Genomic DNA, 18,673 nt, shown 5'->3' with positions numbered 1-18,673 from the left:
TTTGGGATATTCACACCAGGCTGTTAAAAGCTTCTGTGGTTAATCTGCTACTGTGATGTTCCACAACAAGGCTACTGCTGCTTCCAAAATAGTAGCCACATGTCCCTTGTTCTTGCCCCCTGGCTCAGAGGAGCAGAAAGATGCAGGCAGTGGTGTGAGGTACCCACTGCTCCTTGTGTGTAGCTTTGTGTTGTCCTTTTCCCCATCCCTGCTCCAGCAAATCCTGGAGCCTGGAGGAGGGGAGCCCCCAGAACTGAGCTCTCACACCACTCCACTGAGGTTACATCCTGGGTCTTTGGGTTGTGCTGAGTTGGTAATCCCATGTTTACACCATATCCATAACTAGTACTTGAATTACTGTCCTTTTTTCTTGTGTTGAGGGGTGGTAAATTCTTCCCCCTTAGTGATGCTGTTTTCCAGGTGGGGAGGAGGAATAGGGGCTTGGATTTCTGTGCTGGGGGGACTGATCCCTTAGCACATCCCTAGACCAACAGGAGATGTGAGATGGCTGGATTGCTGTCATTGGTGCTGGGGTTGGAAAGGCTTTATTAAGGGTTTATTTTCCCCACATCCCAGTGCCTGTGTCTCTCATCAGCTCAGTGCTCCTGCCCTGCGTGCCTCAGTGTCCCCAGTGCTGGGACAGGATTGGGAGCGTGTTTGTGGCTGCCTTGGGTTGGGTTGCTGACAGGGAAAGGGGCTGACAGGTGCATGGCTGGGTGCCACCCCCCCAGCTCCCTGTCCTCTGTGAATAGAAACCACCCGGATTTCAAACTGGGTCAGAAGTGTGACCCGAAACACACCGTGGGGCTGGAGAAGCTTTGGACTCCTCCTCTTCCTCCAGTCCCTGGCTGCTGGGGCCCGTGGGTGCCTCATGGGCCAAAAATTCAGTGTTAAAAATGTGAGCAGGTGGGTTAGGGCTGTGTCTGGCTCGAAGCACTTCCAGGAGCAGCTCTGTGGCTTCTTCTTGCTGGGGTGAAACCTTTCCAAGCAGGGTAGCTGGGGGGGGGGGTGTTGAAAGCATCAGTCCTCAGCTAAGAGAAGCTGCTGCATTTGTGCTGGGCTTGTCAGTCAGCAGCAAAACCCCCTTTCAGCAGCAGACCCCCCCCCCCCGACTTTCAGGAGCAAAGCCCCTGGACTTTCAGCAGCAAAAACCCCACTTTCAGCAGCAAAAAAGTCCCTCCAGGGCAGCCCTGGGGTGGGTCAGAGAAAAGCTCCACAGTGAGCAGAGCAAAGGAGCTGCAGATGTCTGAGCTGCTGGGGACCGGGGTGACCGCACGTGTCCGCAGCGTGTGTCCCCTTAATGCTGTGTTTATTTGCTGTCCTGTTTGTTCTGGCAGAGCCCGATTGCCTGCTGAGATAGATAACTGAGTGCTGGAAAACAGCGTGAGCTGACTCTGGGTCTCAAAAAGCAATGTCTGGTGTTTGCCAGCAGCAGATTTTCTCCCGGTGGCTGCTACGCGGCAGCCAGGGACCCAGTAAGTGAAGGGGGGGATCTCTGGGGGGATCTCTGGATCCCCCCAAGGCAGGATTTCACTTTGGAAGTGCTTTTGGTGTCCAGGGTAGATGCAGCAAACCCAGACAAAGGCTTCAGTTGCTCCATAGCTACAGGAGAAGGCATGAGATGGGGTGCATGGGAACCCATGGGGTGCATGGGAAGGCTTTGGCTCTGGGTTGTGCCTTCTCTCTTCCTTTGCATCTGCTGCTGGTCCTTTGAGGAGAATCTGGTGTTTTCAGCAGTTTTCTGCTCCAGCAGCAGCAGGGCAGGGCCATGGTGGGGGCATTGAGGGGCTGCCTTCTGCTCCACCGCATAGCAAGGCATTAATTTCCTGTTATTAATTACAACAACGCAGCACACACTTAAAAACAACCCCACGTCCAGCCCTCCCTCCAGAAGAATTCCAACCTGTCATGACATTGAGAGGAGGAACATTTTCCCAGGCAGCCTGTCAGAAGCAGAACACTTCTGTTGTGCTGCCTGCTCCTGGGGACAGGAGTTTTGGTGTTCCTGGCAAAAAGGTTTCCCTGGGGAGGTGGGGGCAAGGAGTGGGGTCCTGGGGTGTTCCCACCCACCAGAACCTCTGCTGAGTTTTATTTGCAAGCTTGTGTGCCACTTGTCATTCTCTCTGCTGTGTTCATGCCAGCCTGGGATGGGGATGCTGGTCCAGGGATGGAGGGGGGGGCAGGAACGTGGCCCAGAATGTATCAGCTGAAGGGATGTGGGGTGGAGAATAAAGAATTCCCTGATAATTTCGGTGGCTGATCAAAACCATGCTGAAAATCTCTGCCTGGGGGAGTTGCTGCCTTTCATTAAGTGAAAGCAGCTTCTTTTCATCCTGCTGGATGTTGCTGATGTTATGCTCACGATAGCATCTTATCAGCTCCTGCCCATGGATTGTGACCAAGTTTAATTGACTCTTTCCCTGGATTGATTTGGGAGAGTTCCTCTTCCCCAGAAAATGAGTTTTCCAGCTGCTTGCTCTAAAGGAAAAAAGAAAAAAAAATAGTTAGGGATTTTCTTTGGCCACCTTTTCAGCTTCCAGCTGTTAAGCCCTGGAAATGTTATTCATTATGTTCAAGAGAGAAATGTTTCTTTCTTCCGATTGGGGTGGCAATAAATATTTCAAAACATAATATGCTGTAGACAAGTGAGTGGTATCATTTGTTCTGTGCACAGCAGTGTGCAGCAGGCTGAGCTGCCTGCAGGGGAGGGACCACAGCATCAGGAACAGACCTGGGAGTCACTGTGGTCTGGTCTCAATAGCTCAGCTGTCCCCAAGTCACTTTCTTTGGGTATGGATTCAATAACCAAGTGCTTGGTTCTGTCTTCAGGCAGCTTTGCTTTAATTTAAAAACACAGGGGGGAAAAAAAAAGCAGGATTTATAAGAAATCCTTAGCAGCTCCTTTGCATTAACCTTTCAGCCTTCTTGCTTTCAGCAAACAAGCTGCTGCTTCCCAGCACATCTCCAGCCTGAGACTCCTTTCTGCTTTTCTGACCCCAGGGCAGTGAGTTCTGGAGTGAGCCCAATGGGCCAGCAATGGGGCTATTTAGGATTAAGAGGAAGAGGGGTGAATTCCAGCTCTGTGGAGTGTTCCTTCCTCTGCAAGGATGCTCCAGCTTATGGGCTTCATCTTGGCCAAGGCACTTCCACAAATAAGGGGCTCACAAGCCACCACCTTGCACTTATTCCAGCTGATCTGAAGTAATTAAACTGCCAAAGCCTGGAATGTAGTTTCCCTCTTTGGTTAAGAAGGTGCCTGGAGTTAGAGGAAATATGTTGAGGATGTGCAAGAGTTGCTGTCTGTAGCTGCTGCATCCTCCTGGGGCTCCCACAGAGGTGGTGATGCTGGGGACTGCAGTGGCAATGTCTGGCTCTGAGGGGACCTTTTTGGAAAGATCAAGAGATGGATAGAGAGAGAGAGAGGGCTGCCATCCATGGTTAGCAGCATCCCAGGATCTAAATTTGTTCATGGAAATGGTGGTGTAACCAGGGTGCATCCATGGAGCAGAATGGCAGTGGCTGAGGTTGTAGGTGATTTGTTGTGTGAAAGGAAAAAAAAATGAATAATCAGAACTTTTGCTATGAGCTCACTGAAATTCAAGAGTGTGAACCAGCATAAACCCCAACTGAGGGATGAGATGACTGAGAAGAGCTGGAAAATGGGACTGAAATATTTCTTAGGAAAGGAAGGAGAAGCCCAGGAGGCAGGATGCTGGTTGAGCCACAGAGCTGAGGTTTCTCTGGAGTTTCTGATGCAGTCCCAGATGACTCTTATGCCATCCCCTGTGGTATTTGGGGATATGAGGAGGCACAGACACCTGCCAGGGAATGGACTGCGGCAAATCATCAAATGTTGGTGTTGCAACTGCCTGACTTGGAGCTTAAATCACCCCTTGTGCTCTCTCCTGCCTTTAAAGATGTCTCCATCCTCTGAGTTGCTGCTCTCTTTTTTGTGGATAGCTTTCTGAAGCTCAGTTAGCTTTCCAGTTGAAAGGCAGGATCTGAATGGGCTTCTCAAGACATTCTTGATCTTCGTTCCCAATGTGGGAAATGCTTTAAAATATCTGTTGGGCCCACAAAGGCTGCAGCATAATTTTCCCTTTAAAATAACATTTAATAAGATTTTAAAAGATATAATTAAAATACCAATAGAAGCAGGAGGGCATAAGCCAAACGTTAAGAAAAAACCCTTGAGGATAAAATGAATTTTGTGAGCAATTTGGTCTTGTACTCTGTGGGAATCCAGCTCGATCTGTGAAGTCTTCCCGGATATCCCTACGTAATTTGGAGCACTAAAAATAACACAAAACTTGGATAGCCTAGACGACCTCAAAGCTGCTTTTCAAGAGACTTGCAGGGTAGGCAGAATAGGTGAACACCCTGCAGCACATCCAGGTTTCAGAATTCCCTGGAGAGGCAGTTCCAGGATGGTTCATTGCATCCTTCTCTGCATTAGCATCAGCCTGGGAGGGATGAGGTTCCCGAGTTTGCTTCTGCAATGAGCCCATAGTGATGGGGGGTAGTGACCTCCTTTGGAAATGTGAAGCACATCTCAAGGGTCCAATTAAATGGGTCCCGGGGTCCTCACTGCTGATGGAGCCCACACCAAGGATTAATTAATGCCTGGGCTCACATGAGCCCCAGGGGGGTGAGTGGAGGGGATGCAAGTGTATGCAGAAAGGGTCTTAGAGCAGAGCTCTGGTTTGAAACAAAGCAGCCAATTTCCTTTGGCCACAGACATGCCTTATCTCAGGAGATTATGTTTGTCTTGAATGGAGCCTCTGGTGTCGTAACCACGTTCTTCCTGGGCAGATAGAGGCTTGTGCAAAAATCCCAGAGCAGCAGGCTATAAAAAAAAATCCAAGGGAAGGGCTGGGACCAGGGATTTTGGGGCTTTATTTTTTTTTTTAAGAATGTAGGAGAAGAGCTGCAGGGCTTGTCCTGCACATTGTTGAGTGGGGCAGCTCAGGTGCTTTTTGAGGCATCTTTTGGTACTTGAGTGCTGCTGTGGGGTCTGTGCCCCTGCATCCTGCTGTGCTATCAAGGGAGAGGGCTGCCTGGGATCTGTCTTGCTGGTCTGGTAGGCATGGACACTTCCAAAGACTGGTGTATATGTATACTTTTTCTCTCTTTTTTTTTTTTCCTTAGCTCATTCATATTGTTTTGTGATGTTAAATGTTCTTTTTGAAGCTGGAGCAGGAAGAGGCTGGAGATAAGATGACAATAAAAGGCTGGACTAAACCCTGCAAGCAGAGATAATTCACTTCAGAGAATATGGCTGAACTGGTAGACTGGAAAGTTCAAGGAAATCTGAATTTCTTGCCAGTCAGGATGCTTGCTTTCCTCACCAAGTGCTCTGCACAGCCAGCTTGGCTTGTGAGGTACCTGAAATAGCTTCTAGTTTAAGTTGGGCCACCTGTTAGGTACAAGTTCATTCTGTTTAGAGCTATGTGACATCATGGATATTACTTTACTGAGTTTTTAGTTTTCAAATTGTAACCCACTTAAAAGATATCACTTGTATACCTGGCTTAAACCACAAGGTCTCATGTGCCCTTCTCAGATATTCCTCCCCTGCATTCTTGTTCCACAAATTCATCTTCTGATGGCTACAAAGAGGAGAAATTAATCACCATGCACTTTGTCTTGGTTTTCCACCCTCCCACTCCAGCTTTTTGGGAAGTTGGTGTTAGATCTGTTAACCCAAGGGAAAGGTCTCCTGCCTGGCTGCATTGCAGGTTTCTTCCTCCAAATGCTGAATTTGGGAGGTGTTGAAGGCAGGATGATGACATGGAGATGCAATTTGCTACAGGACTGGGTCATGCTGGCTCCAGTGGGTTTAAGACACTGTAAAAGCCAATCCCTTTCTTGAAGGACAGTTTTAAAAAGTGCTGAACATCACATCTCATGGGAGCTTGAGAGAGAGCTTGGGCTATTTACCTCTCTGCTCAGTTTGGACTGAAATTGAGAACCAGGCAGACTGAGCCATTTCCTTTGCTTGGCTTGACATGGGTTCCACACTGGTTGGCACCAACTTTAATTGGGGTGTAATTTAACCACAGAAAGTGTTTCCTGAGCTTGGGCATCAGCAGGACCACGTAGGTTCCCCCACACTGTGTCACAGCCATTGCCTTCAACACTCCCAAGCTCATCTTCAGTGGCCCACTCTCTTTCCATACAGAAATGGAGCAAAAATTGATGGCCCTGTTGTGCTGCTGCTGCTTTTTTGTTGTGGAGCTGAAGCAATGAAGTGGTATGAAAGGTCAGAGCAGATTTTTTAGCAGGGAGCTGTTTGCTCTTTGGAGGAAGTTGAGGAATTTTGGCCCAGTGCAGGCTGAAATTCCTGCTTGGTTGTGTGGGAGCTTCAGCTGGGAGGAGGCAGCTTCAGAGGCAAATCCACTGAGGGTTCTCCTTGACTTCTCTTTATAGGGACACTTTGCATCTTGCAAGCTGCATTCTGGCTTCCTGGGTGGGAATCAGGAGCTGTGCAGAAGAGCCCAACCCAGGAAGGTTGGCAGAGGATGGGGATGCAGCATGAGCAGAGCTTGGAGGACACAAGGACAGCAGAAAATGGAAGCTCTGCTGGGCTGTGGACCTGTGTTTTCTCCCAGCTGTGCCCATAGCTCTGCCTCTGGAATGGGCCATGTTTTGCTGAGTTGCTTTGGTTGCCACTGCTGCCAAAGTCACGGATTCCTTCTGCATGCTTTAAAAAAGCAAACAATCCGTGACTGTGGACACTTCATTCTCTGCATCCCAGCAGGCATGCAGCTGGGTGACCAGTTAACCAAATTAACTGGGAGCTGTTAAATTATACAGGAGGAAATGAGAGAGAGAGCAAGCTGAGCTCTGCCTGGCAAACTCTTGGTGAAATCCTCTTGTTAGGGATATTGCTCTCGGCTGGTAGAGGGATGAACGTGGTCTTTTTAATGGAATTCTTTCTTCTCCTTGTGTTCAGGGTCATATTTTCTACTCTGTTGGACTGCATGTTGATAAACAGGACGTACCAGGCAGGGTCATTTGTTACTAAAAGTATTACAACTTCAAGCTTGTAGTCTCTCTGTCCCAGGAGTAGATGCCCCCAGGGAGGATTTCCATCTCCTGGTGCTGGGACAGTTTGGATGGAGGTAGGGAATGGGCTGGGATCTCCTCCCCTGTGGAAGAAAAGAGGGAGGGAGATTTTTCTCCGAAGTTGGACCTTCTTCACTCTGCCCAGCAACAAGCAATGGATGGAGGTTTGGTGGTTGTTTTAGCTCTGTGGGAAGAGGTGGTGGCAACTGGGCATCCTCTCTTTCATATGAAAGTATTGTCTGCTTTTGGACTTCCTTCACAGAGCAGCCAGGTGATGATCTTGAAATATCAGTGCAAGATTATTCCCTGGGCAAACACAGTGCTGTGGTGAAGGAGGTTGTGCTTGGGAGCATTGGAGAATGACCCAGATGGATGCAAAGTGCAGTGAACTTAAAAGCTTTATTTGCAGTGCCATGCTGGAGCTCACGGGGGGGCAATGAGCCCTTCACCCTGGGCATTAGGAGCAGTTTTGTCCTGTCAGGCCAGAGATGTGCTTATTGACAAAAATCTGCCATGGTTGGGTTGGACACTCCCAAGAAAATTTTTGTTTTCTTAGCTCCTTGAAGTCTAGCTGGCATTAATAACTGAGTCAGTTCTTTCCCATTAGTTACAAAAAAATCAATCCTTTCCTTATGTGTGAACTGACAGCTCCCTGATGAGACTGCAGCTTCTTGGTGTCTCCAATCACTGCTGTCAGATTTCATCCCTCAAGTCATGCTTTTTCTTAGCAATTTCAGATTTAGGATCTGAGCACACCAGTTGGTCTCAGCAAGCAGGAACTCCCTGATGTTTCTATTTATAGAAAAGCACATTTTTCTGTATGTTTTGGGATTAGTAGGGGTTTTTGCTGGTATAGCTTTCATTTTGCTAAAATTAGTCACAAACTCCGGGTAGTTCAAGGGAGAAGAATGATGGAAATGAACCAAGGGCCTTTGAGAATCAGCCCAGGAACAAAGTGATATTATTTTCTGCTCAAAGCCATCGTCATGTAGGTGGCTGGATTTATTTAGCTGTCTGGATCTGAGTGATTTCCAGTTAAATTCCTGTACGGTACCAAGGCTTTCTGCTCGCTGCTCACCAATCCACATGAAGCTGTTTGTATAGAGCTTGGCTTCTGTCCTCCTGCACATCAAACACAAGCACATGTTATTTCATAGTGGGGCCACTGATGCCTTCCTGTTAATACTCTGTGAGTCTAGAGACTGGTAATTGTACAGCTTCCTTCTTTGAACCCCTTTTTTCCCTTATTCCTCTTTTCAAGTCATGCCATATTTAACTGGGAGCAAGAACTGCTGCTAATTGTGATGCTGAGGTTTTTTTCCCAAAACACCCAACTCCCAGAATGCTTCCTGGAAGCATTTAACAGAGACAATTGACACCTCAAGGTAAATACTCTGAGAATCTGAAATCCTGAATCTAGTTACCACATCTTATCTCTGAAGCATTAGGAAGCTGTAAGGGCATCTTTACAGCTACCACTGTGCTGGGCTTTTGCTGCTGTTTGCAAGAGGATTAAAGCAACTGGGGAGGGTTGCTCCTTTCTTCTCCATGTCCTATGGCCTCAGCCTCTCCCTGGCTTGTGGGTTGGTATTTGTGCCCCTTTATGGGGTGCTCAGGACTGTCCACATTGTGGTGACAGGACAGCTCACTTAGCCCTTCCCTCAAGGTGTGCTACTTCAAGTTTGGGCTAAAACACTAATAATATTTGAAGTCTTCTTTCTATGGGGTTACTTTACACTTCTCCCAGCAGCCTACAAGGTGCCAAGGCTGTCTCAGCCAAGCACAGGGTAGCTCCTAATGCCCAGTGAAATCCTAGTGTGGGCAAAGTCCTTACCTGCAAGTGACTGAGGCCTCATCCCCAGGGAATTCCAACCATTCCCTTCTGTCCTGACTGTGTTTTGCTCTGCTGTCACAACTCTGGTTACTTCTGGCCACCTTGGGCTCGTCAGGCTCCAGTGGCACTTGAGTGAACACAGAAAGGACCTGAAGGGACCTGGCTTGCTGGGGTTTAAGCACAAACTTGTGTTCTGAGTTTGTTGAGGTTGGTGGGTCAGCAACCCCTGGGTGCTGCATCTCTAACTCTGTGTCACTTGCTGGTTGCAGCTCCACTCAGGCACAGATTCCACAGGATGCTCCCTAAACCCCTGCATCCTTCCCAGCCCCCTCCCTGCCTTTCTCTTGGTGTCACTCAGCTCAACCTGCTGCATATCAGGCTCTTGCTGCTGCCCTTTTGAGGGTTATTTCTAAAACTTGGCTTTCCAAGCCTTCAGCTCAGCACTGGGCAGGCTGGAGGAGCCCCAAGCAATGGCATCACCTCCCTCTCCTGCCCTGTGCCAAGAGCTGCAGATTTGATGTCCCAAGGATTTTTTTGGCAGGAGGAATGTATGGAGCTGGCTGGGGAGGGACAGATTGCCCAGGAGGATGCTGTGAAGATAAAGCAGGGCTGTGTGTGAAATTAGTGAATGAGCCAAATCCTTCTCAGAAGTGGACTTAAAAGAAAAATCCTTTGTGGAAAATGCTCTTTCAGCATCTATCACCTAAGCCAAGCTGCTTAGAACAGGAACAAGCCTGTTTAGACAATAATACTGTAAGATGCTGGGTTGCTGGTGCTGTTAATTGTGACACTGAGCAGGTTTCATGCTGGCTGCTGGTCCCGGATCTGTGGTTTCCAGGGGAGTGTTTTCTTTGATCTCTCTCAATAAAACACTTGAGTTTTGAGAGGAAAAAACAGCAAATGGATTGGTGCAAAACTCAGTCCCTGAATCTCAGTGCTCACCCCTGCAGAGTTGTTGGAATTGCTGCAGCTTTGCAGCTCTGTCCTCTCCTCTTGGGCTTTTGGGTTCTGGTTCTGTGTCCCGGCTCAGGCAGGGGCTGGCTGTCACCTGGAGCAGCTGGGACACTGCTGCTCCTCCAGCCTCTGCCTTGTCCCAGGTTTTTTTGGAGAAAGGTAAAAGCTCACCTGCTTTCTGGGACAGGCAGCTCTGGTTTCTCTCTGGGAGATGTTGGCACCCTGGGGGTTCCTGAGCATCACGGTGTGATGAGTTGCAGTGCTCTCTGCAGACCAGTGGTGGTTGCTGCTAAACCTGGGCTATAAAAAGCTTGGGTTGCAGGCATAGGGCACCTTCTAATTTAAAACCCTGTAACCCTGCATTATTAACTCGTTAAAATGTCATTTTTAGGAGTGAGAGCTTGATGCACAGGTAAGAGAGAGGTGGGAGCTGCTATGAGCAAAAGAGGGGAACAAGCACAGTGTTTCTGTGCACTCCCATCTTTTCAACACTGACTTCTGTGCTTTTTTTTGTGGGGGGTTTGTTTGGTCTCAGACCTGAGTATTTTATAAAAAAATTACTGGATAAAAAGCCATGCCTGCTTGGAGGGGAAACACCTTTAGTCTCTGCCTAGAAGGGTTGAAATAGTTCTTGTGTGCCTGGAAATAACAGGTAGGCATGAACTTACCAGCAATTAAATGTGAGATTTTGATAAAAGATTCTGGTGTCTGGGCTGGGAAGAAATAAAACTGCTGTAGGACAGAAGCTGCTCAGCAGGAGGACAGTCAGACTGTTAATGAGTAAATCCCCTGCTTCAGTGAGAATAAATGATTACAGGCAAAAGACACAAAAGGGGCAGATCACTGACCTGGGGAAATTCAAAGCAATTCAGAAGCTTTCTGGTTTTCTAGGGCTTTTTCACTTTCTACTTGCTTGTTTAGGAGAATAAAAAGTGAACTGAGAGACTCGAGGGCTTTTTAGTTTTAGCTTCAGCCACTTCTGAGGAAAGCAGCTGCAGTGCCAGGGTTGCTGCTGAGTCTTTCCAAACCTGACGAGTGCTCCCTCTTCCCAAAATGGTTCACGTGGTTCTTTTCCCCCACTTTCTCAGCTTCCATCTAGGTTTTGCAGCTGGGCAGTGACCCCAGCTGTGGTGTAAGATGCCCTGAAATGCTGGAGGTGCCCAATGCTGAAGCCCTTTGGGCTGCCCATCACTCCTGGCCATGCTGTGGGTACCCAGGAGGCTCTCGTGTCCCTAAGGAGTGGGATTGAGTGCTACTGAGCAGCACCTGCTCCATCCAATCCTTCCAGGAATCCCAAGCAGAAATACAGCAGGGCTGGTAATGCTATCCACACGTGCACTCCACAGGGACGTTGAGCAGCAGTTAGGAAGAGATGAACTGCTTTGTTTTTGCCTGGTGCTGTTTTAATAACACCAAAGGTCATAAATCTGTCCTGCAGAAACTTAAGAGTGGTTTTACTGTACAGACTTCTCCTGCATACCCTGGGGCTTGGAGTATTGCTGCTCATAGCTCCTGGGTAGTGTAACCTGCTCTTAACTTTTTGCCAGAGGAACCAAAAAAGGGTCTCTCTTGCTCTTTGTTAAACCACAGTTGCCAATATTACAGTAGTTTTGAAGATACAGTTTGTTTATTGAGTGCTCCTGTATGGTTTTGTGACACCTTGGAGGAGTCTGAGACTTCAGCCAAGAAAGATGGGATTTGGCTGGGTCCTGTCTGCTGTTTTTTGTGTTCACATGTGGCTCCCAGAGCTGAAAAACTTAAATGAGTATCTCGAGGGAGGGAACAGAGAATAAATTTGTGAATTTTCCATCTCGTGCTCCTGACCTGGGAGGATAGATGGATGGACAGACAGGGAACGTGCTGCCACAAGCAGCTGTTTCTCTTGCCTCTCTGGGTCCTGGTTTACTCGTCTTTGCACAGTCATGTTGGGCAGTAACCAGAATTATATTTTCTTGGGCTTTTGATGCTGGATAAAGCTGTCCTCCATCCAAAGGGGTGGAGTGTGTGGGAGATAATGCTCTCATCTCCATCCTTCCAGACACTGAGGCAGCCCCAAGTGATTGTTACTAAGGAAATATGCTTCAAAATCACCAAGAGCAACACCAGCTCGATGTAGGGATGTTGCTGTTTTCAGAGAAAGTTGGTTGCTAATCAAAATACTCCTGTCAGAATTTCCTGGCTGGAAGCTTGTTTCATGACATCCCAGGAGAGGGGCAGGGCTTGAGTTGTACCTGGCATTCCTTCAGAGGTGGTGGGAGTAAGGGATCTGCTTGCCTGGAGACATCTGTGTGCATCAGATCTGGTGTTTCATCTCCTTCCTCCATGGAGAAGGGGAAAAAAAATTCCTAAGAGACTGGGAGCATAGAGGCTTTTTATTCATCTGACTGATAATAGAAGCTAAATAAAGGCTTTGGAAAAAAAGCCAATCATTTCTCTTGCAATATTGGTTGGGCAGAGCTGTACTGGAACTAAACATGGAATAAAAAGTCTGGCTTTTCTGCCAGCTCTATTTTTAGAGCTACTGCTCAGTCTTTTCTATCTCTCTGCATTTTCTCAGTATATGCTCCTGAAGCAGGCAATCTGCCTTTATTTTTTCCGGCAGGCTGTGATAATCTGCAAGATAAGGATGTTGAATGGAGGGACAGGAGACTCACCAGATTTGACAAAAATCCCTCTGAATACCAGGATGTATTCCAGTCCTGTTCCAGGGTTGGGTTCACTGTAGTCACAGACTCCTGAAGATTTCCAGTGCTCCATGTGGGAATTACCCTAACAGAGAGATGCTGGAGGGCAGTGAGTGTGTAAAGCTGTCTTCTTTGTGTCCCAAAATTGCAGTCACAACTGGAATAAGATTCAGCAGCAGTGCTACCAATGGGTTTGCATATGGAGCACAGTGACCATGTTTGGCATGGAGCAGGATAGGAACATCCAAACTGGGAACTCCTGCAGCTGATCCAGCAAGAGCCCAGAGGTTAATTTTCTTTCCTGGGATAGTAAAAGATAAAAAGTTAGCCTGCTAGCCCTGATCTTGGAAGCAGTGGGGTTGGGACTGGCCTTTCAGAGAGCTCTCAGCAAGCATGGACACAGCTCTCCCCAGCGCCCAATGTGTGTGTGTGGATGCGCGCTCACAGCCCCTCCATCTCCCATAGCTTAAAATGTACTGAAAGCAGCTCCATCACCTTCTTACAGCTAGAGAGGGCCCTTACAGTGTGTGCACTGCCACTCCCCTGTCCCAGGAGCATTTAGCCAGGGCAGCACTTTTTTTGGCTGTTGTTTTCACTTTCATAAAGCACTGAGCCCTGGGCTTGGTTTTGCGTCGAGCTTTGGTGTTTGTGTAAAACCTGACTCTGAGCACCCACCAGTTTGACTGGATTGTAACCCGTGCTATCCAGAGGCAGGGGATTTCTGAGGGATAGCAGCATGTGAGGAGTTTGGACTTGAGGACATTTAATTAGAAAACATTTATTTCCTGCATGAAACTGGGTAGGGAAGAGGATCCCCCAGGAACTCCGTGGGATTTTCTGACTCTAAGCTTGTAGGTGGCTTTGCAAAAAGATAAAAGCAGAAGACAGCAATATACCTCACATGTCTGATTTTATGTTTGTGCATTCAGAGCAGAGGTTTCCCAGTGCCTGAGCCCAGAACACGTGCAGGTATGCTGGAGCTGCACTGACTTTTGTCCTGCTAAAGGCTATGCCAGATTCCAGCAGGAGCAGTGATTTATTCCCTGTAGAATAAAGCTGGAGGAGGATTTACAGTAGAGAGAAGGTGTAACCTCACTGCCTGGTACTCAGCCCTGTTCCCATGCCTGGAGGCAGGTGTTCATCTCTGAGAAGAGGTCCTGCAGAGAAGGCAGCTGCCTGAGATGAAGCTTTTTGGGCTTCACTAAGAACTGACAGCTCTGCTGAGAGGGTCAGCAGGCAGAAAAATGCTGCTCCATCAAAAAAAGCTTAGTGTCTCATGCCTTGACAGCACATAGGTTGCAGAGAGATATCAAGGCAGCATTTAGTTCTGTTTTTCCTCATTTTTTAGCAGCTTGAAAAGGATATCTGCTTCCCCCTTGTTTGGGCTTGCAGGTCTTTGGTAGGAGGGACCTGTGATGGGTGATTCTGTAGGGCATCAATTCTTACCAGTGCAAACCCTGAGAGTGATGACAAATCCCCCCCCTCCTGCCCATCCACAGCTGGGGAATGGCTTCCAACTCACTGTGCTTCAGGATCCTTCAGATTTCCCAGCTGGAAATAGCTGACTCTTTAGTCTACACCCAGGTATAAGTTCAGGTGCCCCCAGTCTGTGGTGGGAGCCAGAGAAATCCCTGGCAAGTGGAGGAGAGGCTGCCCTAGAGCCAGAGGAGAGTCCAACAGGTGCCTGAGGCATTTTTGGGTCCTGCCAAAGGAAGAGACTGAGCTGGTGCCAATCCACAGGGCTGCACCCCTCCCCTGCTCCATCTCCACCCAGCAGCTCTCAGACCCCCTCACCTGAGTGACCAAAGCAAGGCATGGACATGGAAGATTTAAATGCCTCTTCCTTTTTTCCCCTTAGAAAGCTTCCTGTTGAGTGTCAGGGCTATTTTGGAGGTATGTTATTATTAATGCTCACCCTTTGGCTCCATGCTGTGTGTGCTGGTGTCCAGGCTGCTGTTCTGGACCTCTGGTTCTGGCTGGGGTGGGCACAGAACTGTCTTTTTCCTCCTTTGTACACGTGTCCCTCTGGGAACCTGTTAATCTTTGGGGGATGTGTGCTTGTACAGAACCTGTTTTGCATGAAGAAGGGCTCCCGAGCCATAAATCTCTGCTTTTCAAGCACTAAACTCCCAGTTTGGGTTGGTTTTGACATTAGGAATTTTCCCTGATAAGAGAATTTTATTTGCCTTTAAATATCACTTTGTGACAGGATGATGAAATGGGGATTCTTGGAGCGAGCCTGTGCCAGCCAGGGAAGGGAAATTCTGCTGGGCCTTTTGTTTCCCTCTAACATGGACGTTTTAGCTCTTGAAAAGAGTTTGTTTATTTTAATCTTGGCAAGGGTGTGTGTGCACACATTGGTGTCCAGACAAATGGGTAGCAACTCAGTGTTTGAGCTGTGCTGAAGCCAAGTGGGTTTCTTGCTCTCCCCTCCCTGTGGCACCTGGGGAAGAGGAGCTGTGCTGGGGCTTTTCTGCAGCCAGCTTTTAAAAAAAATAAAATAAAAAAAGGTTTGGTGCTATCATAGGAGAGGTGCAGCTGGGTTTTCCAGGCTGGTGTGTGTATAACAGCCTGGGGTATCACCTGTTAGCCCTAAAACAGCCCAGAATCCAAGTGTCCCAGAACATCTTCATAGCATTTAGCAGGCTTTCATGATCACCTTGCAGAGCTTGGTGGTGGGAACAAAGCCTTCACCTTGCTGAGCCAGGATGAGATTTCCTCAGCAGGGCAGGGGTTTATAATGCCACCTGCTCAGGTTGAGTCTAAGTCTAAGGTGTTACCCAGCACAACCTCCTGAGTATGGGTTGTAGCTACAAAGTCTGTGTTTTGTTTGCATTTGGACCAGGGGGGAGCTGAGCTCCCCAATCTGTCTCTCTCCAGCATTTCATGATCCCTTTAGACACGGAGGATTTTTCTCCACAGGCAGCTTGTGTGCAGCAGGGGTTGCAGAGCTACCACCTCTTTTATTTGGCTTGGTTTTCCACTAAGCTCTCCCTGCTTTCCAGGATGCTTCCAGCAGCCAACTAACTAACTCTGTGTTCCTTTCTTTCAGCTCTTCCACGTGGCATACGTCCTCATCAAATTTGCCAACTCCCCTCGTCCTGACCTCTGGGTGCTGGAGCGATCCACTGACTTTGGCCTTACCTATGAGCCCTGGCAGTATTTTGCCTGTAAGTATGGCAGGGTGGGCAGAGAGCTGCAGCTCAGTGCCAGGCAGTGAAGACAACTCCTGGGGTGAGGGTTTGGGTGGGCTTGGAGTGGTTTCTGTGTCTTCTCTGCGATGCGGTCCATGCCCTCTGGGTCTTCTGCCCAATGATGCTGCAAAAGGTGAAGCTCGGTGGTGCTCCTCAAGGTTGGAGAACTTTTTTAGCTCCCTGGGGCAAAAAATGTATTTAAAATGTATTTTTAAAAATGTGTATTTTAAGTTTTTTAAGTATTCTCATTGTGCCTGACACAATCCACAATTTTTGTGGATGCTCAAGTTGGTCCCAGTGTCAAGGGTTGGGCATTGGTGGTCTTGGTCTGAAAAGTGGGGATTTCTATAATCTCTTCCCTGCCCTCCTCCATCCCATCTGTCCTGTATAGTATCCAGACTGGGGTATTTAAGCTCCTCCAGAGGAAAACCAGCAGTTTACTTCTAAGTGGCTGCTATCACAGAAAAATCTGGAGGCAGGAAACAGTCCCAGGGATCAGATCACCTGTGCAGGGCAGGGAGCCAGTCCTGTCACTGAGCAAGGTGGGATCAGGTACAGCCAGATGGAAAGGGTTGGCTGCAAAGATCCAGTCTGTACACTTGAAATCCTTTCTTCCCAATTATCTGATTAAAAGCTCCCATTAGAAACAGCTAAATCTACAGATCTTTTCTCCCAAAGGGTCTATGGGGTAGCCAGATGCTGAGGAACTTGTGAACCACTGACTCCTCCAAGAAGCAGCAGCAGCAGTAACTGGGAGATTATTTGAATTAAGATCTACAGCCAGACCTTAAAACCTGGCAAGGAAGGACCTCTGAACACTCAGAGGCTTTGCCCTGGACTGTCCCTGAAGACTCATATTTTTGGCTGACCTGTCATCCCATGCTGTAACTCTGATGTCCTATTTTTACTGTGTTGCCTTGGTGTGGCTGCTTCTCTCCAGTCCAGATGTTTTCCCCTCTGCTGTGTGCTGGTGGGGAATTACTGCTGTCAAATTGTGGGGGTTTTTCTATCTTCTCTGAGAATTTCCCAGCCCTGAAGCCTCTCCTGGGGCTGGTTGCCATCACATTATTGCATGGGCTGGGGCTGAGCAGGGAGTTTTTGCCCTAGGAGTAGTGGCAATGCTGGAAGGTCTGCAGTCCCACTGCCTCTTGCAACATCAGCTCCTCTGCCACTCTCCCACAGAGGAGAAATTCAGTGGCATGGCCCCAGTGGAAAATTCCCATGGAAATAAAGAGGTGGCTGCTCCAAATCCTGCCAGATTTGCTAGCACATGAAGTCCTTGGTGGAGGTTTATGTTTGGCATGGGGAATTCTCTAGGTGGTCTAATAACCCTCTTACTGAACTGACCAGTGGTTTTCCAAGCAGAAATGGGAGCACTCTCCAGAGACATCAGGGAGCTTGGCCATGGGTGACACCATCCCTGCTGGCTCAGCCCTTTCCCCTGAGCCTTGCCCCTTGTGGGAGGTGTTTGGTTCCCAGAGGCTTTTTTTTCCTCTGCCCCTCAGCCAGGCTCCTGAAGATTTTGTGGGCTCAGCTCTCTGGGAGGAGGGAAGAAATGACTGTCATGGAAAGCAAGCATCCATCAGTGCAGTTGATGAGGTCTCATGGGGAGAGGGGCTCTGAAGGGACCGTGGCAATGTGAATCCTCTGAGCATCCCAGTGGGGAGGCACCACACTTCCCTTGGCCACCAAAGGAGAATTGGGAGGGCTGGGGAGAGATTTATGGTGGCATTTATCTGCAGGAAGGGTTTCCCATGCAGTGGTTCAAATGGGAACAGGAGATGAAAGGTGCCTGATCCCAGCTGTCCCCCCAGCCCCACAGAGCCTTGTGCTGTGCAGGATTAGTCCCTTTCCTCTCTCTGTGCTGGGCTGTGCCACTGTGGAGGGGCAGGCAGGCACAGCACAGCTCCAGGCTCTGTCTTTTCCTCCTGAGTGCAAGCTGCTCCACTCTGTTATTTCCTTAAAGTAGTTATTTCCTTACTGCTAAAGTTTATGGCTGATGGGTGACTCTGGTTTAGCCCAGCTTCTAGCTTATGTAGCTGTGTAGATTGGCAATAACTGGAGGAATGTTTTGGTTTTCCTGAGTAACTGCTCTTGCTGAGCATCCTGTCCCCATGCCCAGCCATGGCAGTGCTCTGGAACTTGATCTCATCCCAAGCCAGTGGTGCCAGGCTCCTTGCCTGGGGCTTCAGGAGAAATTGCCTTTAAAAAAGCACCTGGTGAAGCAAACCTTGGCAGCCAGATGGGAAATCTTTCCACACCATCTTCCTCTGGATGCAACTGAGCTCTTGCTGTTGCCAGAACAGTGTTTCATAGGGCGAAGCCACATGGCTGGAGTTGAGGTGTGGGGTTTTTGCAGGTGGTGATGATAGGTACCATGGCCATTCTCACTTTCTTCATTTACTTCAATGAGGTGATTTGGGGAATTCTCTGACCACCCCTACTATTCTCATAGTGAATCCCATCTATAGTAGAGGATGTGTGTGTTGGCAATGACAGAGTTAAAGATCTAAAGCAGTTGGTATGTAGTAAATGCTTAACAAAGAGTATGCACCCTCCTCTTCTAAGGGTCAGGGTGGGAAAATCAATACAGGGCTCTGGATCATTTCATTTATTTTTTTAATTTTTTTTTTCCTTCTTACTGCTCTCATCACTGGGGGTTGAACAGCTTCCAAGAGGGACTGCATTGAGAAGTTTGGACTGCAGACTGTGGATCGGATCACCAAGGATGACCACGCCATCTGCACTACTGAGTACTCCAGGATTGTGCCTTTAGAAAACGGGGAGGTGAGCACTTGCATGGTTTCATCTCTGGGTTTCAAGGGGTTCCCAGTGACTGTAGTTACTCTGGTTAATGGTTTCCCTCTTTACTTCTGGATGCTACTTCAACAACTCAGTTAAATCAAAGGAAGCTGGCAGGGAATGATTCAGCTGGCTTG

General features: G+C 48.3%; 1 protein-coding gene and 1 long non-coding RNA gene across 4 annotated transcripts in view; one reads left to right on the top strand and one right to left on the bottom strand.

The window, feature by feature from the left end:
- LAMA5 (laminin subunit alpha 5) overlaps positions 1 to 18,673 on the top strand; it is an 88,615-nt gene that overhangs the window by 21,523 nt on the left and 48,419 nt on the right. For all 3 annotated transcript variants that reach the window (XM_030463266.1, XM_030463265.1, XM_030463264.1), the window contains exons 3-4: positions 15,593 to 15,710; positions 18,403 to 18,521. In XM_030463266.1, the coding sequence (XP_030319126.1) occupies positions 15,593 to 15,710; positions 18,403 to 18,521 (237 nt within the window). The remainder of the gene's footprint in view (positions 1 to 15,592; positions 15,711 to 18,402; positions 18,522 to 18,673) is intronic.
- Positions 11,474 to 14,529, bottom strand: LOC115599450. Its single transcript, XR_003988437.1, has 3 exons — positions 14,456 to 14,529; positions 12,511 to 12,841; positions 11,474 to 12,174 (listed from the first exon to the last, which is right to left on the bottom strand). It is a non-coding gene; the product is annotated as an uncharacterized LOC115599450 (long non-coding RNA).

The sequence above is a fragment of the Calypte anna genome, chromosome 20 (genome assembly GCF_003957555.1).
Source record: "Calypte anna isolate BGI_N300 chromosome 20, bCalAnn1_v1.p, whole genome shotgun sequence".
Classification (NCBI taxonomy): domain Eukaryota; kingdom Metazoa; phylum Chordata; class Aves; order Apodiformes; family Trochilidae; genus Calypte; species Calypte anna.
This window is presented reverse-complemented; position numbering and strand designations above follow the sequence as displayed.